Source organism: Passer montanus, unplaced genomic scaffold, assembly GCF_014805655.1.
Source record: "Passer montanus isolate IOZ18808 unplaced genomic scaffold, ASM1480565v1 scaffold116, whole genome shotgun sequence".
Taxonomy (NCBI): Eukaryota; Metazoa; Chordata; class Aves; order Passeriformes; family Passeridae; genus Passer; species Passer montanus.
This window is the reverse complement of record NW_024358278.1, coordinates 424,139-448,675: the sequence shown is the minus strand read 5'-3', so window position 1 is coordinate 448,675 and position 24,537 is coordinate 424,139. Positions and strand designations below refer to the sequence as shown.

At 55.5% G+C, this 24,537-nt stretch overlaps 1 protein-coding gene across 3 annotated transcripts in view; it reads left to right on the top strand.

Annotated features, from left to right (window-relative positions):
* SLCO2B1 (solute carrier organic anion transporter family member 2B1) overlaps nucleotides 1–23,713 on the top strand; it is a 29,227-nt gene extending 5,514 nt beyond the window's left edge. The window contains exons 1-15 of one of the 3 annotated variants that reach the window (XM_039697038.1): nucleotides 499–545; nucleotides 1,200–1,277; nucleotides 5,121–5,258; nucleotides 5,351–5,513; nucleotides 6,750–6,977; nucleotides 7,953–8,051; nucleotides 8,374–8,504; nucleotides 13,369–13,477; nucleotides 17,307–17,471; nucleotides 18,777–18,969; nucleotides 19,916–20,072; nucleotides 21,256–21,425; nucleotides 21,968–22,032; nucleotides 22,823–22,943; nucleotides 23,185–23,713. In XM_039697038.1, coding sequence (XP_039552972.1) covers nucleotides 1,209–1,277; nucleotides 5,121–5,258; nucleotides 5,351–5,513; nucleotides 6,750–6,977; nucleotides 7,953–8,051; nucleotides 8,374–8,504; nucleotides 13,369–13,477; nucleotides 17,307–17,471; nucleotides 18,777–18,969; nucleotides 19,916–20,072; nucleotides 21,256–21,425; nucleotides 21,968–22,032; nucleotides 22,823–22,943; nucleotides 23,185–23,359 — 1,983 coding nt within the window. In that variant the 5' untranslated portion in view covers nucleotides 499–545; nucleotides 1,200–1,208 and the 3' untranslated portion in view covers nucleotides 23,360–23,713. Of the gene's footprint in view, nucleotides 1–498; nucleotides 546–595; nucleotides 647–1,199; nucleotides 1,278–5,120; nucleotides 5,259–5,350; nucleotides 5,514–6,749; nucleotides 6,978–7,952; nucleotides 8,052–8,373; nucleotides 8,505–13,368; nucleotides 13,478–17,306; nucleotides 17,472–18,776; nucleotides 18,970–19,915; nucleotides 20,073–21,255; nucleotides 21,426–21,967; nucleotides 22,033–22,822; nucleotides 22,944–23,184 lie in introns of those variants that run through there. The other 2 variants (XM_039697039.1, XM_039697037.1) reach the window with 2 other exon arrangements.
* Nucleotides 23,714–24,537: the final 824 nt, after the last annotated feature.

The following is a 24,537-nucleotide window of genomic DNA, read 5'->3' as shown; positions in this document are numbered from 1 at the left end:
TCCTGCCTGCTTCCATTTGCGATCAAATCCGCTGTATCGATCCCACCCTGGATTTGTTACAGCAATATCTCTCGGAATGGGCGGAGGGCAGCAATTGCTTGTTGCAGAGGCTGCTGTGGCGCTCGAACTCGTGCAGGTCCCCTCTGGAATTCACCTCTCGGGGTTTATGAACACCACGGTGAAGGCAAACCCCTCCTGCTAGAAGTTGCACCAGCCCCTGCATTTGTTAATTTGTTTGAGGCTGCGGGTCCTCGCTCCTTTGCTTCTCATCATGGGGGAAATAGAATTACACGCGGTAATAATGGGAAGCCTTTCACCCCATTTGCTGCGGAGATGAAAACATCTATTAGAATGTGCTGAACAACAAGTTAAAGCCTAATGGCTCTAACGTGCCTCGGAACAATGCAGCTTCCTGAGCAGGAAGCCTGGCTGCTGAAACCCCACAAAGACACCGCGCTCCCCGGGGAGGAGCGGAGGGAAGGAGATCGCGGGCAGGCAGGGCTGGGCTTCCCAGCGGCTGGAATTCCTCTGCATGGCCGCTTTAGGTGGTGGCTGGTCCGAGAGCGAGGGTGGAGGGCTCTGCAGGGGGATGCAGAAACGCCGCGGGTGACAGTGGGGTGCACAGGGAAGCAGGGCTTTAATCCAGGTGGGAAGGGCTGGCTGAGCCCCCGTGTGCAGGCAGGAGCTGCCGGCCCCGAGCCTGGACTGATCCCTGCGGAGGGAGGCAGGGCAGGGCAGGGCCAGCACTTGGCATCCCCTTGAACGTCAGGGGTTCTGCAGCCCGCGGATCCCTCTCGGAGCCCATTTCTGCGGCTCACTGCCACCCTGGGGCTCCCATTTCTCCTGGCAGCTGCGGCGCCTCTGGATGGCAGCACAGCCACCAGCTGTGCCAGCCGGCTGAGGGTGCCCCATCACCCAGGCCGTGGAGAAGGGCGTCACACCGACCCATGAAAGGTTGCACAATCTTGTCCTCGGCTCTGCTGAGCAGTTTCACCTCCCAGGCTGCTGGGGTTTAATGTTTTGCGCGCTGCTTTGTTTAATTCTGCTCTGCAGAATGAAAGAGCTCCGAGCGAAGGAAAGCCAGGAACAATTAGTGATTGCTTGGGAGACCGTGTGCCCGCTGTGGGGGTGTTTGCAGAGCCTGCTGGGCAGGGGAATGGGGCCCATGGGCATTGTGCTGAGTGATTTATCTCTGGCAGGCTGACGGGATGACGAGGAGCAGCCAGCGGGACGCGGCCCGGAGCGCGCTCTGCAGGAGCCCCTTTCTCAGCGTCAAGGTAAACACCCCTGCTCTCTGCAGCACCCCTGGCCTGGGAACAGCAGCTCAGCTTCCTGCAGAAGGCACCGGCAGGATTTGTGGGCACCGGGTGTGTTTGGGAAATGCTCCCTGCGTTTCCCATGGCACAGGTGCCTTTGGTGTGGAGTTGTGTCCGTTCCAAATCCAGGAGCAGCGATGTTTCAGTGCAGGTTGAACTCCCAGCTCCTCCCGAGAACCACAGGATGGGATGGCTTGGAGGGACCTTAAAGCCCACCCAGTGTCACCCCAGCCATGGCAGGGACAATTCCACCATCCCAGGCTGCTCCAAGCCCTGTCCAGCCTGGCCTGGGGCACTGCCAGGGATCCAGGGGCTGCCACAGCTGCTCTGGGCACCTGTGCCAGGGAAGAATTCCTTCCCAAGAGCCCATCTAGCCCTGGCTTTGTCAGTGTGAAGCCTTTCTTCCAAGTCTGGGGTCCTCCTGGGTTCGGTGCAAGCCGAGGCCCAGCAGGTGAGGGTTTGAGGAGCTCTGCAGAACCACAGGCTGCACCTGGAATGGTTCCCTGTGTCTTGCAACATCTGCTTCGTTCCCTTCTGGCTCCACAATTCCTTGTTATCAGTAGTGGCAGCCCCAACACCAGGGCATTACTACATTCAGGGTAGCTGGAAGCCAATTACCTGGCTCATTAGAGAACCTCACCAGGCCAGAGAGCACAAGATGACAGTCGCTCTTAAAGGCTCAAGATCTCCCTGTCCCTTTTGCGGGCAGGGTTTGGGGTTTTGAGGGTTTTTCTACAAATGCTGGTTCATTTAATCACCCTTCTCAGTGTGGCAGGAGGAAAGTGAGTCATTGAGGCAGAGGCTAGCAGAGCTACCACAGAGACAGCCATGGCCTGAGGCTCTTCCCCAATCCTCTTTCACCCCAATCCTCATTCAGCTGGTTTTTATCTGGTGGGCTTTGTTTCTTCTTTTCTCCCCAGCAAGGTTATCTCTAGAAATATGATCCTGCTGATTTTAACTTGAGATATTTTAAAGGGATTCAAAGAATAAACCATTGAGGGGCAAAGCCAGCTCAGCCTGTGAGCAGAATCAAGCTGTATTTTGCTGTATCTCTGAAGGTAGATCCTAAAATCCCAGACTGGTTTGGGTTGGGGGGGACCTTAAAGACCCTCTTGTTGCAACCGCTGCCAAGGAGGGGTTGGAGGAAGCTCTTGTCACCAAGAACACAGTTATCCTCAGCACAGGATGTTTTCCCCTTATCTCTTGGGTTTTTTTTTTCAAGAAGTTAGGCCACCCTGTCCGGTTTCTAAATGACTTCCTCAGAAAACAAAACTTCCAGCCCGGGGTTTGAATGGCTCTTGCAGGGACACAGAACCATTGCACAATGTGGTTGGATGTGTTTGAAGTGGCTGAAGGACCAAAAATCACAGCACTGCAGTTTTTATGGGTATTTATATCTCCAGAGAGCGTGTCACAAAAACCACGGACCGCATGTCAAAATGCAGCTGAGGGACATAACTAAGAACTGCCCTGTTTGGCTTCAAGGAGCACTGTGATTTAGATGGGAAGGAATTGTTCCCTGGAAGGGTGGGGAGGCCCTGGCTCAGGGTGTCCAGGGAAGCTGTGGATCCCTGGCGGTGCCCAGGCCAGGCTGGATGGCACTTGCAGCCACCTGGGACAGCGGGAGGTGTCCCTGCCATGGCAGGGGTGGCACTGGGTGGGCTCTAAGCCCCCTCCCAGCTCCAGGCCCAGCCAAACTGGTTCCAGCTGTTTCCTCCCAGAGCCCTTTGCCGCGAGCACAGCCCAGTGTGCCTCTGTCACGTGCTGAGGCACAAAAGCCTCTCTGAAAATAGCCCCAGAACCCCCAGCCACGTGGAGGGAGCGTGCTGGGGACGTGTCAGCTGCGCAGGGAGCCCTCATGGGACACTTTGCTGCCAAGCTGCCCCATCCACACTGCAAACGCAGGCAGCCCTTGGAAAAGGGCTTTTTCCAGACCACCAGGAGAGGAATGACTGCTGTTTCACTCCCAGGGCTGTGATTTACTGGCTGCCTGGGATGGAGGGTGTTTCTCTGTTCCCTTGCACACGTGGGGTGGGAGCAGCAGTGCCTCGCCAGTGTTTGGGCTCTCTGAGTTGTTTAATTCCGTGGGTCTAGAGGGAAAGGCTTTGCAAGCACAGCCCAGCCCCGGGGCTGCTCCTGGTGTCCGTGGTCCGTCCTGCTGCCAGGGAAAAGGTCTTGGGAAAAGCCTGGTGGCTGCCAGTCCAGGTCATCTGCTGGGGCAGCACATCAGTCCCACCAGGCCAGCAGAGCCAAAGGCCAGGAAAAGCCTGCTCTTTCTTTTCCTGACAAAAAAATTGATGTCTGAGAGCAAAGAGCCCCTGGAGGCAGGACTGGGGTCCTTGCCCAAGCCACTGCAGGTCCGTGTCTCCTAAAATACCAGATTCCCAATGCATTTTGAGCTGCAGAGCATGTGAGGCGGTGCTGGGCAGCTGCTGAGCTGCTCTAAACCCCTGGAGTTCCAGGATTTGGATACTCAGGGGGCTGTGTGCTGTGGATGCTGGAATAAACAGATCTGGTTTCAGCCTTTCCCTCTGAAGTGATGTGTTCAGGAAGCAGAGCCTGGCCACAGCCAGTGACTTGGAGGAATGTAGGAGTTTTAGCAAAGCTGACTCTGGGGACGCTTTCCCCTGGCTGGGTGACATTTTCCCAGTCCAGACACGTTGCACCGTCAGTGGTGACAGGGGGAAGGTCCTGGCTGCTGTCCTGGTGTGCATCACTCCAGCCCGTCCTTCGGGAGGTGGTGACCTCAGCCCAGCCCTGCAGTTCCCAGGGACCCAGGGGTTTGACCTTCCCCCTTTCTGTGCTGGGGATGTTGCCTTGGCTGACAGAGCAGGCCACTTTGGCAGTGACCTCACTTGAGGCTTGGACCAGAACGAGATGTAGCAGAAATCCAGGCCAGGCTCAGCAGTTTCTCCGTGGTGGGAGCTGCTTCCAAACACACGGAGCAGGAGCAGCGCCCTGAGGTTTGGCACCAGCCCAGGCTGAGGGCAGCAGCTCTGGAGGGAGCCAGGGCATCCAGCCTGTCCCACAGGGAGATGGGTGGGCTGTGTCCTGAGGGTGTGTGACTGTTTGGGCTGGTTATTTGAGTTCTTTGAGGGCTGGAGGGGTGCCTGGGAGAGCCACAAGGCAGCAGGAGGGAGGTGGCTCAGATGGAGGAGGGAGGATTGAGATGAGAGCAGATTATTTTCTGGGAGATGGTGGACTTTTGACAAGGTTTCCTTCTGGAATTGGAGGAGAACCATCACATTTTCCAAAGGAGATGTGTGCTTTGTGAGAAGGAAAGGAAAGCAGCCTGAATTCTTCTCCCTGACCTGCTGGCTTTCTCCAGAGGAGTTGTTTGTTGGTGTGTTTGGAAGGGCTCACTCCTGTCCCAGAAGAGCTCCCAGCACTGAGGATGGCTGCCTGCCTCTGGCTGAATGGGAACAGGAGCGTTGTGCAACCTCCTTCTGCTGCTGCATCCGAGGGACAGGGCCAACACAAACAGGGGTCATCCCAACTCAAGGCATGTGTTTGTCCAAAGCCACTTCTCAGCTGAAGAAATTACAGCCTCCTCGCGGACACTGACCCTGCTGTGACTCTTGGCAGAGGCCAGTTTCATGGTTCTGACCTAATCTCAGAAGATTTCACTGGTGGCGGAGCAGGGGTGATATTTCCAAGGCTTGTGGTCAGAGGTTTAAGTTGGATAATGGTGTCTTTCTGAGGGGGATGCAGTTTGTTGTGCTGCAGCTCTGGGTGCCCCTGCAGCTCTGGGTGCCCCTGCAGCTCTCACTGACCCTTCTGGGGGCTCCGTTTCTTTGTTGGCAGTTCTTTGTGTTCTGCCACGGGCTGCTGCAGCTCTCCCAGCTCCTGGTCTCTGGCTACCTGAAGAGCTCCATCTCCACCATCGAGAGACGCTACGGCCTCTCCAGCCAGACCTCGGGGCTGCTGGCCTCCTTCAACGAGGTGAGCAGCCCCCCAGCCCCGTGCCTGTCCCTGTGCCTGTCGCTGTCCCGTGCTGCCCGGCCCTCGGGACACGCTGCTGTCTGTCCCTGCAGGTTGGGAACACGCTGCTGATCGTCTTTGTCAGCTACCTGGGCAGCCGCGTGCACCGGCCGCGCCTCATCGGCTGCGGGGCCCTGCTGGTGTCCCTGGCGGGCTTCCTGATGGCCCTGCCCCACTTCCTCACGGGGCCCTACGAGTACGACCGCTCCGTGGCCAGTGAGTGCCCCACAAACCTGCCCTGGGCCCTGGGGGACGCAGGGAGCAAATTACACAATGGCAGGATGGTTCGGGTTGGAAAAGGACCTTAAAGATCATCTCGCTCCACCCCTGCCATGGGCAGGGACACCTTCCACCATCCCAGGGTGGCCTTGGACACTGCCAGGGATCCAGGAGCAGCCACGGCTTCCCTAGGCAGCCGCTCTCACAGGGAACAATTCCACAATTCCTCCCCAATATCCCACCTCTCCCTGCCCCCTGGCAGTGGGAAGCTGTTGTGAAATGGCCTTCCCTCCAGGCACTGGGAGCTGCAAGCTGTTGGCTTCTCCTCGAGAAATTTTATTTTTCTGAGAATGAAATCATCTCAGCCCTGAGAGGCAACAGCTACTGGTGGAAAGCAGAGCCGGGGGGATGTGGGAACCATGGAACCATGGGAAAGGACAGGAAAACAATCAGAATACAGGCTGTGCCTCTGATTCCCCTTGTTAGCTGCACATCCAACCCCACCTGCCTTCCCTGGTCTAGCTGGGCTGTCTGAGGTTTTAGACCCCACCAGAGTATCACCCTCCCTTGAGATACATGCAGGTCTAAATCACTCATGTAGGGAACAGGACAGGGGGGTTTGGGATCTTGTCCCCAAAGGAAAATGAAGGGATGTGAAAGGAAAGAAAGGAGAAAACAAGCTACTTGCTACCTTCCCAATTCCTGCCATGAAGCTCCAGCAAACCTTCTAGAAGTCTCCACTGAACAGCTTTTGTTTGGCTCACCAGAGGGAGGGCAGCCTTGCCTGGGGTTCTAAGGAAGATGAGGGTGCTAGAATCAGCCCTTTCACTCAGACAGCTTTTCTGAGGAAAATGAGCTCTCATTTCCTGGGTAACTGCTCACAAAATCTGCAGGTTTGCTCAGTTACCTGTATTGGGCTGCTCTGTCAGAGGTCCTGGGAGTGACCTGGGCTCCACTTCTCTGGTGGAGGAAAAGCCTTGAAGGCTTTCCAGGCTCATGACCCCGTCTCTGTGAACACCAGTGCAGTGATCTTTGCACCTTCTTTGTGTTTTCTTTCACCTGCCATCTGAGGATAAGATAAGGACATGGAGCTGCTGGAGCAAATCCAGAGCTGGGGGTGTTCTCCTGGAGAGGAGAAGACTCCAGGGAGAGCTCAGAGCCCCTTGCAGGGCCTGAAGAAAGAAGTTCTTTCTGCAGACCGAGCCCCTCAGACCTGTCCCCTTGTCACCTTAGGCACCTCCAGCAACACCACGGACCTGTGCCAGCCCGGGGCACCGGGAGCCTGGGCCAACCTGAGCGATGCCAGCTGCACCCCCCACGCCTCCAGGGAGAACCACGAGGTTCTCCTGGTGATGTTCGTGGCCCAGGCCCTGCTGGGCATCGGCGGCGTGCCCATCCAGCCCTTCGGCATCTCCTACATCGACGACTTCGCCAGCGAGAGGAACTCCCCCCTCTACCTGGGTGAGGCTGGTCCTGGGCAGGGGAGAAGCCAGGCTGGAGCTGGCAGCAAGGCCAGAGTGGGCTAATTGCATTAATGACAGCCCTTCTGCTCTGCCCACGGCCAGCAAGGATTCTGCAGAAAGAGTTTTATCTGCTTCGGGCGTGGGCAGGCAGCAGGAGAGCTGGGAGACACTACCTGGGGCAGAAGCTGAGGTTTTGGCCCGAGAGTGACAAAAACTGGAGTTAGTTACCGTGTCCTCCTCCAAAGAGGCTTCAGGAAGGGCTAGGGGACTAGTCTGATCTCTGTGTTTACCAGTGGCAGCTGTGGGGACTCTGTTTAGCTGTCAGCAAAGCCAAACAAACCAAAGAAAGCAGTTTCAGTCACCAGGGAGATGGGAGGGTACCCTTCAGCAGAGGGGGTGCTGGAAAACAGCGTGGACACAGGCCCACAAGGTTGTCCAGGTGGTGGGATGGACAAGGTGGTCCTTGCACTCCTTCCAGTCCTTTCCCAGCTGTCACCTGTGACAGCCTTGAAATGAATGGAGCAGCAAAGCTAGATCAAGACCATTACTGCTGAAAAAAGGAAGCACAGCATCAAATTTTGCTCTGGTAGATGATCCAAACCTCTCACTTGTAAGGTAGCAGTTGAATCTTACATGTGTGGATTTCTTCTATCAGTAATTCACAGAGAAGAGTTCACTGATAACCTTTATCTCCTTCACCTTGTAAAACATGGTGTTCCCTGCATTACTGATGCCAAGGGGCACCTCTTGTTCCTGGGAGTACTGCAGTCCTTCTAGGAGGCTGAAGACAAGTGTCAGGAAAGGTCTGAGCCATCCCAAAGGGAATTCCGTGTGGGAAAGGAATATGGAGAGCAAGGGAAATAGGAAAGCTGCCGGGGAAATGGGCAGGTGCAGCAGAGCCTGGTCCCACCTGAGGCCCCCTGTCCCCGTGGTCCCTTCCCAGGCTGAGCCCTCGCTGCTCTCATCCCCACAGGAATCCTGTTCTCCCTGACGGTGGTTGGGCCGGGGGTGGCCTTCATGCTGGGCTCTGCCATGCTGAGGTTCTACGTGGACATCGACAAAGTCAGCTCAGGTGAGGCCGCGTGTCCTGGCAGAGCTGCTGGGGCAGGAGAGCTCCCAGCCTCGGGGGCTTCTCCACTGGGCATCCAGCACATCCCTGTGCCAGCTGTCTCCATCCACAGGGCTCTTTGGACACCCTGGGGACAGCAGTGAAATGGGGAAGAGACCATGAAATGTGATTTAGTGGTGGGATGATGGGGGCAAACGCTGCTCAGGCCCCAGCGCTGATGTTCCCTGGGCTGGGAGCCACCAGCTCGGGGTGATTGATGCCTGGTGCACGGGGGTGCCTGCCCTGTCCCAGCACTGCCCTGATGCCCTCTCCTCTCGTGTTGCAGCTGAGGTGCAGCTCACCAACAAGGACCCGCGCTGGGTCGGGGCCTGGTGGCTCGGCTTCCTGGTGGCCGCCAGCCTGGTGGCCCTGTGTGCCCTGCCGTACTTCTTCTTCCCACGGGAAATGCCAAAAGAGGTAGGAGAGGTTCTGCACACACACACACACCCCTCAGCGGGGCCGAAATGCCACGGGAACCAGAGCCAGTTCTGTTCCGTGGGGAGGGGAGGATGCACTCCCAGGTTCTCATGCTTGTGAGAGGTTTGCCAGGGGAGGCAGAGGGCAGCCAGCTCTGGCTGTGCTGGCAGCTTTTGTCTGGGAGCAAGCCTGAACTTTGGAGGTGGAGTCGAAATTCCACCAGTGGGCTCCTGGCAGGCGAGGCCAGCTCTTCTCCAGCCGAGCTGGGGAGCAGGGCAGGGAGTGTCTGGGCAGTGCCAGCGCCTCGGGAGCGGCGCAGCAGAACGAGCTGTGCTGGCAGAGGAGATGTTTCTGAGGCTGGGGTGTCGCTGGAGCTGCTGGGACACGCTCAGGAGGTGAAGCTGTGCCGCTCTCGGTGTCTTGGCCGTGCTGCCCTCCATGTGTGCTGTATCTCAAGGCAGGATCAAAACCTCCGTGTCTGAACAAGTCTGTGCACCCGTGCAGAGCAATCCTTCATTTCTTCTGACACTGCCTGAATTTCCACAGGAATCGGTGGAGGCTGGGGATTCCCCATCCTGTTTTGCCAGTTCAGCTAGGGGATGCAGTGATTTACTGCTGGCTGATGTGAGCTGTGAGGTGATGGGGTGCTCTGTGCATGGCAGGACGGGGGTGACCCCAAATGCAGCATTCCTGATTGCTCCTCCTGCAGCCTGGGCTGCTCTGAAGCCTTAGGGAGGGTCTGTGCTAGCAGGCTCTAGGCTCATCTTAGGGAAAAGTTCTTCATTAGGGCTGATGGGAATATTAATTTCATAAACGCCTCTTGAGAGAAGATAATGCACTTCCAGCTAAAACAGCTGCACTTTCTGGCAAGTGCTGCACTCAGAGCAGTTTGGAAGGGTTTAAGGGGGAACAGGCTATTGATTTTAAAAAGAGCAGGAAGATTTCACCCTGCTCTGCTGGCCGGGATCTGCAGGATACACTTCCACATGGCTGAGCACCCACGTGTCCTTCTGCAGCATGTGAATTTCTTGAATTCTTGGATTTCTCCCCTTTTTTGCATCTCCCCCAGAAATCTCTTGGAATCTGCTGACAGTTAAAAATAGTAATAATAGGAAAATACAGTAAATAGCCAGATTCTACCCTCCTTGCAGAATGGGAAGCACCAGGGCCAGCCACGCCTGTACCCTGCAGCAAGCCCTGGGTATCACTGAGCCCTCTGTGCCTTTGGGGGCTGATCTGCCTCCTCCCATCAGCCAAGACACAGCTACATTTTTTATTCCACAGCCACGCTGCAGCTTCACCTTTTTTGATGAATTCTTTCTTTGAAGTTCCTGGAATGCTCGTGTTAACATTAATGATAGTGTGGGGCTGCTCTTTTGATCTTGTTCTCGTAAATTAGTTGCTCCAACCCCAGAACATTTTTATTTCTCTGCTTTGCTGCTTGCCAGTAGGTTTCTAGCACCAAAGTATCCTGAATAATCCTGTTGAAGGCTGATCATGGCAAAGCCATGAGGTTGTCATGAAATCAGGAAGGAGATGAGAGGATGAGGCTTTATACAGGAAAAACTGTTTTCAGTCAAGAACAGCTTTTTACCCCAGTAATTCCAGTTTAATCCTGCCTCCACGGGCCCAAACCATTCCTTGGAGTTGTGTCCTGGATCTTCCAGCCCTCTCCAGTTGCTGTGTGGCCATAGTTTAGCTCATGTTTGCCATCTGCTTGGTGTTGCTGTATCCCAAGGCAGGCAGCAGTGTTGTCACAATATTCCAATATTCCTAGCACACAGGCTCTGTTTGTCCTGCAGCCCTGAGGGTGACACAAAAAGGGACTGTAGGGGGCAAAGCTGCTCTCAGAGACAAAAGCAGACACTTCCAGGATCCAGGGAGAGCCACAGCTGCTCTGGGCACCCTGTGCCAGCGCCTCTGCACCCTCACAGAGAACAATTCCTTCCCAAAATCCCAATATCCTTCCTCTTAAAGTCATTGCCCCTTGTCCTGTCCCTCCTGTCCAGCTGTCCCAGGGCCCCCATTAGTGCTGGGAATGGGGGTCCTTCTCTGGAACAAGGCACTGTGATGCTCTGGGTGCCTCATTAAAGCTCCAAAAGCACCACCAAAGGCAGCCCAGGAGCACAGGGCACGGTCTGAGGAACAAAGAGGTCCAAGTGGCAGGACACAGGAATCCTGCTCTCTACAGCTGGATTTTCCCCAGGGAGCTTTAAAGGCAGGCACAAACAGCAGCTAAAAATAATCCTCCCTTTTGGTGGGAGCAAGGTGCCCCTCAGCTGGTTATTTTAGCACTCCTGGAAATAGGGTCCCTGGAGGGACCCACACCTGCTGGAGGAGGCATAATGAAGTGTTTGTAGGGAGCCTGACCTTGTCAAAAGGAAAATAATTCTTTCCCAAGCCATGAGGCTTTACACTTTGTTTGTCTAGTATGAAAATAACTTCTCTGACCTTACTTTTCAGTGAGCTGGGAGTGCCAGGTTCTGTTCACAGCCAGAGGGGAACTCTGCAGAAACCTCAAAATAAACAAAGAAAACCTCTCTGTCACAGAGCAGGTCATTTATCCCTGTTTCCAGGGGTGTATTTGGATCAAGCCAGCCTGCTGGCACCTCTGGCTGCCCTTCTCACAGGTGCAGGAGCAGGTGGGGAGAGCAGGAGCTGCCAGGGAAAGCTGCTTTCGTTTTCCTTTCCTGCAGAGCCCTGCTCATCCATGCCCAGATTTATTCATGTCTGTGCAGGGAGATGGGGGATTTCCCCAGGCCAAGGTCAGCTTGGGATGCTCTTCCTGATCCAGAGTGTGTGGGAGCTTCATTCTCCTTCCCCAAAAACCTGTCTGCCGCCTCCAGCCCCCCGAGGGTGGGAGTGATGCCAGTGGAGTCATGGAATCAGGGCATGGGTTGGGTTGCAGGGACCCTAAAGCCACCCCTGCCATGGCAGGGACACCTCCCACTGTCCCAGGGTGCTCCGAGCCCCAGTGCCCAGCCTGGACACTGCAGGGATCCAGGGGCAGATAAAAATGCAGATAAATCTGATTGCAAGAACATGAGATGCAATGAGTGGCACCAAGGAGCTGAGTCCTTTAAGGATTCATCCCAGAAAATCCAAGTGTGGGGGCATTTTGCAAGCTGAGTTTGTTTCTCCTTGGCATGATGCTGGGGCAGGGCTGAGCAGCCAGCTCGTGTTACTGCACCTTCCAGCTCCAGCTTGACAAATTTCTGCTGTGACAATGCCAAAATCCCCCGTGGCAGAGGCACAGCATCCTCCTCAGGGCTTGGGCATCTCTGATGGTGCAGCCAGCACCATTCCAGCACCTTTCCAGCATCATCCACAGCAAGCAGACAGGATTCCTGCTTTCCCTTCTGCTCCTGCTTTCCTTCAGCCCACAGGAATGTGTTTCCTGATCCTTTCAGACAGCAAGACACCATGCCAGGGCCGAGGCGGCACAGGGAGAGGAGCTCTCCCCCTCTGTGGGGGCTTTGCTCCATGTGCACGCAGCTGAGCCACGGAAACATGCCGTGCAAGGGTCACACACAGGGACATCCCAGACTGGGGGAGCTGGGGGGAGCTGGGGTTTTGTCTGGACGTGCAGGCTGTTGACTCTCAGAAGTACAAACAGCTGGAAGCTGAGAAAGCCACAGGCAGGAGCAGCTTGAATGTATTTTTGGAAAATGCTGCAGTTTCAGAGCAGAGAAGAGCCCTGTAATGCAATTGAAAAGTGAAAGGAGTTTTATCTTTGCATTTGAAAAATGTATGAAAGCCTGAGCTCCAGCAGTTCAAAACAGGAAAGGAGTTTCTTTGCTTTTGCCCTTAAAAAGGGCACGTGGCACCCGCAGCACAGACACTGTGACCTCTCTGCTGTTTAATGAGCACTCTCATTTCGGAGCAGAGGAGGTGATTTCAGCCCAAGAGCTGCCCGTTTCCTCCTGTCCATTACAGGTCTCTAATTGCTGCTGAATGAACTCATTTGTCCAGCTCAGGTCAGGGCTGCTGAGCTGATGGGGCGGCAGAGCTGTGAACACTCAGCTGTGGCTTCCCCTGAAAACCACACTGCCCTGGGCCCTGCCTGCCCCTCCACAGGCACAGCACACCCCTCCAGCCAGTGCCCCCGCTCCTGTGGCTCCCCTGGAAGCCTGCAGATCCTGCAGGGGATGGAGATCACATCCCAGAATGCTCCTTTGGCTTTCTGGGGTGCTGGACACCCCAAGTGGGGCTGCCATGGACCTTCCCTCTCTGAGTCCTCCAGGACTGGGGACCCCACACTGCCCTGGGGTCCTTAGCCTCTTGCCTTAGGAGGTGACAACATTTTGTCCCCATCCCAGACCCTCTTTCAATACATTTCCCTCTTTCAATTGCTGCCTCTGTGCTGCCCAGCAGCTTGTGAGGGAGCACAGAGACACGGGGACCTGCTCACCCTCCATCCAGAGCTGTGCTGGTGGAGATGCAGGTGTGTCCCTCCTGGGGTGCCTGTGCCCACACACAGGGCTAAACAAGCTCTGGGGCAGGACAGCATCCCCCTGAGGGTATCCAGCAAAGGTTGGCACCTCCTGAGCTTGGCACCTCCTTTCCCTGCAGGGTTGGCCCCTCCTGAGGCTGTGTGAGCTGAGCACATGGTGTGCAGTGCCTGGCACAGCTTGGTGTGGATGGAGTGTGCTCCACCACTGCCAGGAGAGGTGCGGGAGCTCCTCTGCAGCTGGGGAATATGCCTGGGTGCTGGAAAGGCAGTGGTGTGGGCAGGGAGCACAGCAGGACACAGACAGGGATGGCCATCCTGGGCTGCTCCGTGTCAGGGCTTGGGAGAGAAGAGGCCAGGGCAGGGGAGGCTGTGGCATGACGTGTGCAGTGACAGCCTCTGCTGTGTCCCCAGGTGGTCAGAGGGAAGGACAGAGGCAGCAAGAAGAGGGAGAACATGCTGAGCCAGCTCAGGCCGAGGTCCCAGCACACGGAGAGCCTCTCCCTGGTGGAGTTCATCAAACGTAAGTGTGCCAACACTCTGACACAGACAGCAGCTCCCTGCTGGCACACACACACAGCCAGGCTGGGCCATGCCAGGGCTGCAGTGCTGCCAGGGAACAGGGATGTCCCCCCTGTGCTCACCCAGCTCCTGGGTCAGCCCTTGAGATGCACCTTAGGCTCAGTGTTGGGTTTAAGCTCTCTGCTCCCAGCAGATGTGCTTCACCCTGCCCACACTGCACCTCCTGCCAACCAAAGCACCTGGCCTTGGTGACCCTAAGTGTCACATTCCTTCCCTGGCAGTGCCCAAGGCCAGGCTGGACGGGGCTTGGAGCAACCTGGCACAGTGGAAGGTGTCCCTGCCCATGGCAGGGGGTGGAATGGGATGGGCTTTAAGGCTCCGTCCAACCCAAATCCTTCTGTGACTCTGTGATTCATGGCTCATGTGGGCAGTAGGAATCAGAGGCCCAAATCTCACCAGAGCCCAAATCCAGGCAGGAGGGAGGGCTGCTAGCTGTGGGGCTGGAGCAGAGCCGTGGGAAGGGACAGACCCCTTTGGTCACAGGGGTTTGGGCGCTGCTCTTGCTCAGTCCTCAGGCCATGGAATCAGGAATCACAGCAGCACAGGCAACTTCTCATCCCCAAGAAACCTCCTCGGACTCCCTCCTGCAAGGCTGGAGACGCTGTCCAAGGCAGGCTGACCTCCTGTCCCACTGAGAACAGCCAGCACTGCCTGGGGCCAGGGTCTGGGCAGTTAAAACCCAGAGGAGATCAGAATCCAGTGCCATTAAATTGTTTGGAAATGAGTGGACTCTTCATGCTGAAGGGGATCAGCTGGGCTTCAGTCTGTGGAGGAATCTGCTAATGGCTGGGATGTTTGGGTTTTTTTAAATACTCTGCACTTTGGCAACTACTTAAGAAAAGTAGCCCTCTGAAGTCACTCCGTGGAAGCTTCCTCCATATTTCCCACATATTATCCCGTTAATTTATTGCAAATTCTCCGTGTTCTGAAGGTCAGTGCAGAGCAGGCTCAGCCAGGCAGGCGTGGGCAGGCTTTTCTCCCGCTGGTGGCAGCGTTTGCTCGTCAGCCTAATGCTCAATTAGAGGAGCAGCCGGGGGTTTCTTCCCCCCCTGACCTTGTGGCACTGTCATTTAGAAACCTGTGTGATGGGAGCGCTGCGTGGGAGCAGATTGATGGTGCTCAGATGGGATTTTCACACCAGCACTCTGCTCCGTGCCTCCGAAACACGAATCAAAATGAGCTCCCTGCTCAGAGCAGGAAATGTCTTACTCTGCTCCAGCTGCTGCTCTGCTTCGGGGCTGGAGTCAGTGCTGCTGCGTCAGGGCTGTGCTAATAAATCCATTATTTCTCAGAATTTATCCCCCAAAGCCCAGTTCTGGAATAAATGAAGTGTCTGGTTCATGTCAGGAGAGCAGTCTTGCTGAAATCACCAGGATCTCTAATACAAAACTCTTTTTAGAGCCAGGAACGGGGTGGCAGGTAGTGTGTGATGGTTACCTGGGGCAATTTGGGTGAAGACCAAGGACTTCAGGGCTGGCTCATCTGCAAGTCACTGGAAAGAGAATTTCCTTCCCATTTCACCACTCTCCTGCTGGTTTTGTTTCCTCTCTCTGTTTCTCTTTTCACTGTTATTTTCTACATGATAATTTATGAAAGCACCATTTGGAGATGAGATTCTCCAGCCTGAATCTCCCTGGCAGTGCCCCAGGCCAGGCTGGACGGGGCTGGGAGCACCCTGGGGCAGTGGAAGGTGTCCCTGCCGTGGCACTGGGTGGGCTGTAAGGTCCCTCCCAACCCAAACCATGACCGTGGAGAAGGAAAGGCTTTTTCTGTGTGTTCTGTTGCTTTGGGGATACCCAGAGAGCAAAATCACTCTAGTGGCAATTTCTGCTGTGTGCTGCAAGCAGAGCAAGGGCAGCTTGGAGCCCGTCCATCCCACGAGGTGCTCCTGGGAGCCCCCTGAGCCTCCCTGGGTGTGAGGGGCAGGCTCTGTCTGGGCAGGGAGGGCTTTTCCAGCCCAGCAGCAGCACCGGGATGGGCTGTGCACAGGGCAAGGGCCAGGCCAGGCTCTGGGGACACTCCAGCACTGAGGTCACTCAGCCCAGCATGGAGCTGGCTCTCTGTCTGCACTCAGAGCTGGGCACTGCTCTTGGCTCTGACACTCTGCGTGACACCAGCTTGCACCCTGCTCCTCACACTCCCAAATTCCTCCCAAACTCCTCCTGCTGCAGGCATCGGGTCTTCCTGCAGTAATGGAAAAGTAGGATTTAGCTTGCCTGAAGTCATTTCCATTGCTAATTTCCAGGCTTCTGTTGAAAACACCTGGGAGGATGTGGAGATTCTGCTGCACACACTGGGAATTAGCCCATTAAAGGTGATCTTCAAAGCAATTGGAACGCTGCACTCGTGACTCGTTTGTTTCTCTTATGGTCCCTAAAGACAGTTTCAAGGATATTTTCTGTTTACTATTTTAAAGTTTCCACTTGCTTTTCCTGTCTGCCCAGCTGCTTCTCTGGAGCTGCAAGGAGGATCCAATTAGGGATTGCAGAGGATGGAAATCTTGCTGCTCCCACCATGAAGTGGGGACCTGCTCAGCTTTTCACCTCCAACCTGAGGTGTGTGGTTTGATTGGAAAGACCGGAGACTTCCAGGGAAAAGGACTTTTGGTGGAAGATCCCCACAAGAGGCTGGATTGGCTCTCAGGAGATTTTTCAGCCAGCAAGCTGAGGTTTCCTATCTGCAACATGGCTGAGAAATTCCAGGAATACTCTTCAAAAATCAGTACTTTAGTGGTACTTAGGAGCAAAGCCATCTCCCCCCGTGGGTTCACAGTGGTGAAATGCAGCTCCTTCCCTCTGTGCTGCTGCCAGCCTCCAGAGGGTCAGTATTGCAGGGTCCCTGGCCATGCTTTCTGTGCCTGGACCCCTCTAAGGATCTGCTTTTGCAGCTCCCTACGATTTTTGGCTGCTTGCCTGACCTGAGGGCAGAGCTGCAAGGGCGATGCTGCCATGATGGGGAGTTTCACCTTTGGACATGGGTGACCCCACTGCACCCCCAGAGGGTCCTTTTGCTCTTCACAGAAGATTCAGGACAGCCAAAATCCATCCCCATCTGGGGCCAGCTCCCAGACAAGCCCCAGGGAGATCTCCCCGGCGCCGTTGCGCTGGAGCAGATAGAAAGATTGCCCCACTTGTTTGTCAGCTGCTAAAAATGAACACCATTAATTATGGCAGTCCTCTGCATTAATCCTCGCTGTTAATTCCTTATCTCTGCTCCAGCATATTGGCTGCCCAAGCCCTCGTCTGGGAGACTCATCAGCAGTTTGTTTGGAAGCTGCCCTTTGCGTGCCAGCCCGAGCAGGGGAAGGCGGTGGGGGAGCAGAAAGTGGCTTTGGGATGTGCAGGAAGGGGACGTTGCTCCAGGAGGGACAGGGCAGCTCCCAGCTGGCAGCGTGGGGCACCCTGAGCCCCTGGAAGCAGGGGCTGCCTGTGCTGAGCAGGCTGCAGACCTCTCCTGCTCAAGGGTTCAGCCCTCGGGCAGTTTGCTGGAGTGTTCCTTGCTTGTAATCAAAAAATGCATTTTTCACTGTTTCATTATTTCATTGAAGCAAAAAGGACACTGAAACTGCAACCGCGGCAAACAAATAAATTAACTTTTAATGACTTCCCATCTACTTTTGTATTTGTTTTAGCAGCAGCTCTGCCAGAAAGCTGCAAGGAAGGGGGTGGAACGAGATGAGTCCTTTCCAACCCAAACTCTTCAGTGGTTCCCTGATCAATGTTTTGCTGTATCCCTGCTCCCTGTGCAACAGGTGCCCCTTGTCCTTTCAGGTTTCCCCGTGGTGCTGCTGAGGAACCTGCGGCACCCCGTGTACCTGCTGGTGGTGCTGGCTCAGGTCAACATCTCTGCCATGGTTGCTGGATTAGCAACCTTCATGGGCAAGTTCCTGGAGAGGCAGTTCTCCCTCACAGCCTCCCTGGCCAACATGATCATTGGTAAGTGGTGCTGAGCTTTTGATTCTTTAAAAAACCATCTAGAAATCAGGAAGAGTTCCTCCAGAGTAAAGCCTCCCTCTCAGAGAGTTCAGAGATCCTGCCACAGAAGTGTTTAAAGCACATTTTTGAGCAAACAGCACCTCAGGGAAAGAGGCCTCTGGGGTCTGAGACAGATAAATCAGAGCAAAGTGAGCAGAGCAGACTGGCAGAGCCAGGGCTGAATGCAGCAGGAAGGTTAAATGCTGAAGCAGTGCTGTCCTGGCCCGAGGTGCCCAGCTCAGCTGCTCCCAGCCTTGATTTACCCTCTGCATTCCAGTCAGCACCGTGTTCCGTGGATGAATTTATCTGGCCTTTGTTCTCACCACTCAGTCTCGCTTGGCCTTTTTCTTCCAGATCAAAAAGCTTTCTGTAGCTGGAAATTCCTTCCTTGCGTGGGCATTGAGGGGCTGAAAGCAACCTCCCCATGGATTCTTAGCTGAATTAAACAGTTTGCATATCTCTAGCTGAACTTTGGGCTCCCCCCAAAAAATGGGGGGTTCTATGTAAATGGGGATTTATGTAAATGGGGATTTATGTAAATGGGGTTTCACAAGGGTGACCACAGAAATGGGCACAGAAATTAAACATCCTCCCAGGCTGACTTGGTGTTCTTCTTGTCAACACTAAAAAATCACATTTTGCTGGGTGAGGCACAGATTTCCACTGCTCCTGACAGCTTCCACCCATGGATCCATAAGGCAGCCAGTTTGCTGTGGGATCCTTTTGAAAAGCAGTTTTCCTTCCTGCTCTGCACAGAAATTAAACATCCTCCCAGGGTGACTTGCTGTTCTTCCTGTCAACACTAAAAAAATCACATTTTGCTGGGTGAGGCACAGATTTCCACTGCTCCTGACAGCTTCCACCCATGGATCCATAAGGCAGCCAGTTTGCTGTGGGATCCTTTTGAAAAGCAGTTTTCCTAGCAATATTCCACCAGTCCCTGCAAAAACCTTGGTACTGCCTGTGCTGAAAAATAGCAACCCAACAGCAAATCCTCTGGGCCTTTGCCGTGAGGAGGGCCTGGCACAGAGCAGAGATGGAAAACAAGGTGCAGTGATAGGACAGAGGGGTACAGCTTTCGATTGGGTGTTAGGAGGGAATTGTTCCCTGGGACAGTGGGGAGGCCGTGGCACAGGGTGCCCAGAGAAGCTGGATCCCTGGGAGTATCCAAGAACAGGTTGGATGGCTTGGAGCAGCCTGGGATGGTGGAAGGGGGTGGAACTGGGTGATGCTGAAGGTTCCCTGCTTGCATGCCTGCCTTTCCAGGTGCTGTGAACATCCCCGGGGCCATGGTCGGGATCGTGGTGGGCGGTGCCATCCTGAAGCGGTTCCAGATGTCCCTGAGGCAGTGCAGTGCCCTGTGTGTGCTGGGCATGCTGCTCTGCCTGCTCACCGCCTTTCCCCTGCTCTTCCTGGGCTGCCCCACGCAGAAGGTGGCGGGTGTCACCCACTGGGACAGGTACCTCAGCTCCTGGGCTGGGCACGGGGGCATCCAGGGTGGGCACACCCCAGCCACCGGCACATTCCTGGGGGTGGGAGCCAAGCAAATCCCCAGAAATGGGTTTATTCCCTCAGGAGGAGCAGCTAGTAGAGGTAAACTAAGAAAATCTGAGTCTGCTGTGACCTCAGGTTTAGGGCAGAAAATGTACAGCTCACCTTCGTGACTTATCCCACACATGGTGGAGTCATTTCAGCTTTATCTCCTATGGCTTAAAACCTTTTTACACGAGATTTTTTAGGAGAAGGGTTGTAAGGGTTCCACCAGTGACATTTCCTACTGAGGAGCAAGCGGGGAACCCAAAGTAAACACACTTTTGGCACAAACAGCACAACTTTTAATCTTGGAAAGCGTGATGGATGATTAATTCAGACAGAGGCCAGCCCTGGGATCACACCATCCAAATGTGGGCAGGAGCTCCTCGTGTGCCCTCGAGGCTGGATCCAGGTCTCTGAATTCCCTGTTCAGTGTCCTGTGGCCCAGGCCCTCAGGGGGAGCCTCCCTCCCTCCCACAGCGTGGTGTTGTAAGAACCCCAAAGGACAGGTTTGGGACCAAGAATGAGGGCAGTGGGTGGCCCTGGTGCCCAGTTTGGTTGGGTGCTTTGCCAGGCAGAGCAAAGGTTGGGGTGATGGTGGAAGCAGTGGGTGGCCCTGGTGCCCAGTTTGGTTGGGTGCTTTGCCAGGCAGAGCAAAGGTTGGGGTGATGGTGGAAGCAGTGGGTGGCCCTGGTGCCCAGTTTGGTTGGGTGCTTTGCCAGGCAGAGCAAAGGTCGGGGTGATGCTGGGATTCCCATGGGGAAGGGCTCCTTGTGCAATCAGTGGGTTTTGCTGCTCCCAGCACGCACACAGTCGGTTTTCCCTGTGAGATGCCCGTGGGTGAAGCTGCATTAACCCTTTCCTGGTCACAGCTCTGGCTCTGGCCACCACGCCATGGCGTGCAGTGCGTGGTGCCGCTGCCCTGAGGGCGGCTTCAACCCCGTCTGCGGCTCCGACGGCGTGGAGTACACGTCCCCCTGCTCTGCTGGCTGCAGCAGCGTGGCCCTGCGCCCCGACAGCTCCGTCCTGGTGAGTCACAGCCGGCCCTGCTGGCCTCTGGGCCGCCCCGAGTGTCTGTGTGACAGGGAACCCGACCTGTGAACTCACCCCCGACCTGCGGGGCCCTAGCAGCCCGTGTAGGGTGAGTGCCTTTCCTGCACTCTGGGCACAGGATGTGATGGCAGCGGGGAGCAGCCTGGGCAGTCTGCAGCAGCGTGTTGTTAATTAGCAGCGCTTTGTTTTGATAACAGTTGTGCTTTCTGCCAGAGCTCAGTCCCGAATGTGCTTTCCTGCACCCCCACGCCTGCCTTTTGGACAGCAGATCCTTTCCAACTGCTTTTTCCCCTCCTCAGCCATGCCTCTCTCTCCCAGCCCTCGCTTTCTTGGAAATTCTACACTTTTCTTACTATTTTCAGCAGTACAGGGACCTGTGGCACTGATTGCCTCCTGCCTTCCCTGTCCCAGGGTTTCCAGGAACCCTCCCAGCCTGCAGAAAACCCTGCAGTTTTGTGCCCAGCTTTGCTGCAGCCCTTCCAGAGGGCACCGTGTAAGCGTGGATGTAGGAACCAGGTTTTGGGAGACCCTGAGCTGCCCCTGCCTCTGGCATCGCTCTTCTGCAAACTACCACCCCCAACAACCAAAAGATCATACTCATTTTATTTAAAGGTCTCTTTAAAACAAAAGAACAACCCAGAGCTTTCTTGTTCAAAACAGAAAAAAAAAAGAGAGAATTGTGACTAAAAAATAGAGAAGTGGAGAAATTCCTCATCCATCACCCCAAGGCATCTTTCCTTTGCTATAAGGCTGTGCTAGATATTTATGAGCCTCTCTCAAAGGTGAGGTTTTACATGTTTGATTTAACACTCCCTGAGCTGTGGCTGCAGCTCTGCCTAGGATGCAGAGGCTCGCAGCAGGACAGCACCTGGCACAGGTGGCACAGTCACCCTCACAGCCAGGAATTCCCCCCCAATATCCCATCCATCCATGCCCTCTGGCAGTGGAAGTCCTTCCCTCATCCCAATCCCTCTCCAGCTCTGCTGGAGCCCTGGCCATGGCTCTGAGCTCTCCCCAAAGCACTGAGTGCTAATTCCCACTAATTATTCCCAGACAAATCCTACCTCCTCTCCTTCGCTCCGGCAGCTGGCAGCGTTCCCTTCCATCTGCCCATCCCTGGGCCCGTGAGCAGCCTGTGGATGTGGTCTCCTCTTTGCAGAACTACACGGGCTGCAGCTGCGTCGAGGCGCCGGGAGCGGCGGGCGCCGCCCGGCCGGGCACCTGCGGCACCGGCTGCTCCCACCTCTTCGTGCCCTTCGTGGTGCTCTCCTGCCTGGCAGGCATCCTGGCCAGCACCTCCCACACGCCGTCCTTCATGCTCATCCTGAGGTGGGCACGCCTGGGGCACCGTCCTGGGCAGCCACAGAGGGCTTCAGAGGGGATCTCTGGGGCAGGGGGAAGGATTTCTCCAGCTGCGGGACTGGGGGTTAAACCAGCCTTGGAGAGGGGTTAAACCAGCCCTGGATGGGGGCTAAACCAGCCCTGCCTGGAGGTTAAACCAGCCCTAGATTGCAGGTGGCAGCAGGATGGAGCCAGCCGAGATGGCAGCCCAGGCTGGTGGGGCTGGTCCCCAGGATGGGTGAAGCTGAGGCAGAGGGGAAAGCCATGAGGGAATCTCTGTCTTAGTCCATAAATGATACTTTCAAGCTCTTTCCTGGGCCTGGCAGGATTTTCAGGCCAAGAAAAGGCCACGGGCAATGTTCAGCCCTAATGAATGCCCTCATCAGCTTTGGTGATGTGAATGGGAACTCGCTGGGATCCTTGGAGGCTGGATTGAAGGATGAGTGTGTGGGTGAGGTGCTGTGCCAGGGAGGGAAGCATCCATCCTGAAGGGATTGCCAGAGGGCATTTTGTTCCTTTTTGTTTTTCAGGAGCATCCAGCCTGAAGACAAATCATTTGCTGTTGGCATACAGTTCATGCTGCTGAGAGTTTTAGGTAAATTGAAATGTGTGAAAATACCCTTCTGGAAAATGATGGCAGCTCTTGGAGAGGGCTTTCCCAGGGCAGGGAGAGATGCTGCCCTGCAGGGTCTGAGGGCACATGGAGGGGGGGATGAAACAAGGCAGCTCCAAGGGCTCCATCCCAGGTTCCTGAGGCCATGGTTTCAGGGTGGCTGTGGCCCCCAGGGCCATGTTTTTGGAGTGGTTGTGGCCCCCAGGGCCATGGTTCAGGCTGTGGCCCCTAGGTTTTGTTTTTGGGCTGGCTGTGGCCCCTGAGGCCTCTTTGCAGGGTGGCTGTGGGCCTGAGGCCTATTTTTGGGGTGGTTGTGTCCCAGGTCCGTGTTTTCAGGGTGGCTGTGGGCCTGAGGCCTGTTTCCAAGGTGGCTGTGGGCCCGAGTCTTGTTTTCAGCTTGGCTGTAGCCCCTGGGGCCTGTTTTCGGGGTGGCTGTGGGCCCTGAGGCTGAGGTTTTCGGGCTCAGGCCCTGGTACCTGTTTCTGGGATGTCTGTGGGCTCTGAGGCTGTGGCTTACGGGCTGTGGGCCTCGGGTCTGTGTTTCTGGGGTGGCTGTGCCCTGAGTCCGTGGTTTCGGGGTGTCTGAGGGCAGGGTCCGTGGTTTCGGGGTGTCTGAGGGCAGGGTCCGTGGTTTCGGGGTGTCTGTGCCCCGGGTCCATGGTTTCGGGGTGTCTGAGGGCAGGGTCTGTGGTTTTGGGGTGGCTGTGCCCCGGGTCCGTGGTTTCGGGGTGTCTGAGGGCAGGGCGGGCCGGTGACGCTGTGGCTGTTGCAGCGTGGATGCCGGGCCCGGTGCTGTACGGCAGCGCCATCGACACCAGCTGCGTGCTGTGGGAGAGGAGGTGTGAGCGATGGGCAGCCTGCAGATACTACGACAATACCCTCTTCAGGCACAGGTAGGGACGGACAGCGGGCTCGGGGACACCGGGATAAACCCCTGTGCCAAGCACTGGGAACGCCCAGGGACGCTCCCTGCCGCTGGGCCACACAGCCTGGGGGCCACGGAGGGTCACTCCAGGGCAGCTCCCTGCTGGGACAGCGGCCGTGCCTGGAACAGCCTCCCCGGAGTCCCAGGGGTGCTGCTTGGAGCTCTCAGGAGCATCCCTGCTGCCCTGACACGCTGTGTGTGCCCCACAGGTACCTGGGGCTGCAGTTCTTCTTCGAGGTGGGCGCCTTCCTGTGCTTCGGGGCCGTGTATCTGATCCTCAGGAAGCAGGAGAGGGAAGCCAGCCAGGCAGAGGAGACAAAGGCTGAGCCAGAGAAGGAGAAACTGGCAGGAAAGTCCACAAAGAGCCCGGAATCCAAAGTGTGACAGCGAAATGTGACGTGAATCAGCCCACAGCCGAGCTGGGCAGGGTGGATGCTTGGAGTGATGGACCCAGAGCTGCTTCCTGCTCTCCCGGCTGGGATGGACTCTTCCTGCACTGCATGGATCCATCCACACATTGTCCTCCTCCTCAGGGGTGCAGCTTGTCCCTTCACACGGATTAGTCCTCACTCTTTAACCCATGGACTCTGCAGCCTCCTGGGTTTGTGTCCTGCAAAGCAGTTTTTCCTGCTGACCGTCTCGGTGATGCCAGCACTGAGCAGTAGCCATAAATCTGAAGGGTTTTGTGGAGTGTTTTTTTTTAAATAAATCATTTTTAAGAAATGGTTTTGTACTGAACCCGCAGATCTCTGTGACTGATGTTTATAATTTTTATTTCCTGTGTTATCAGCACTTATTTTCTGATGGTCAGTGCTTGAAGCACGTGGGAGTTCAGGTGCATTCCTGGTTTTGCAGTTCAGGAAGGACAGAACTTTTCCCAGGCTTGCAGGATCAGAGGACAAGGTTGGAGCCCTCTCCAGACTGGGTAGAGCTTGTGGCTAAACCATCTGAGGCCAGCACCAGGCAGCCCTGGGCTCCCTGAAGGGGGTTCTGTCTGTAATTATGGGGTGGAAGTCCAGCCTGGCGCTATTTTGGTTCAGCTGCCTCTATTTCCCACATTGTTCCCATCCTGGGGTCCTTCCCACCCAGCAGTGAACTGTGTTACCCAGCCACAGCCACTGGGTAACTTTGTCATTTTTGGCTGCAGGATGGAATTTAGTAGAGAAAACAAAACTTGTAAGTTCAAATATGCAGAAAAGAAATACAGAGGGGAAAATTCATTCCCTCCTCCCACCCTGGCAGATATCCTCTGGGAAGGGCTGGGTGTGCAGAGAAGTGAGGGGAGCAGGCCTGTGGTGAAGTGACTGAATTTAGCAATTTCCCCAAACTGTTTGCCCAGCCATTCTGAGGGACCCAGCTACCAGGATTGGAATTTTTTAGGGGTTTGGGTTGGGGTTTTTTTCCTATTTTTGTGCAGTGCCTTGTGTTCACTGAGCTGAGAGTTCACAGCCCTGCTCAGGGTATCAAGAAGTCATGTCTGGCTTCAGAGAAGGTTCTGGAATGCAGAGGAGTGTGTGGATGTTGCAGGGGTGTAGATTCAGCCATCCAGGGAAGTACAAGTA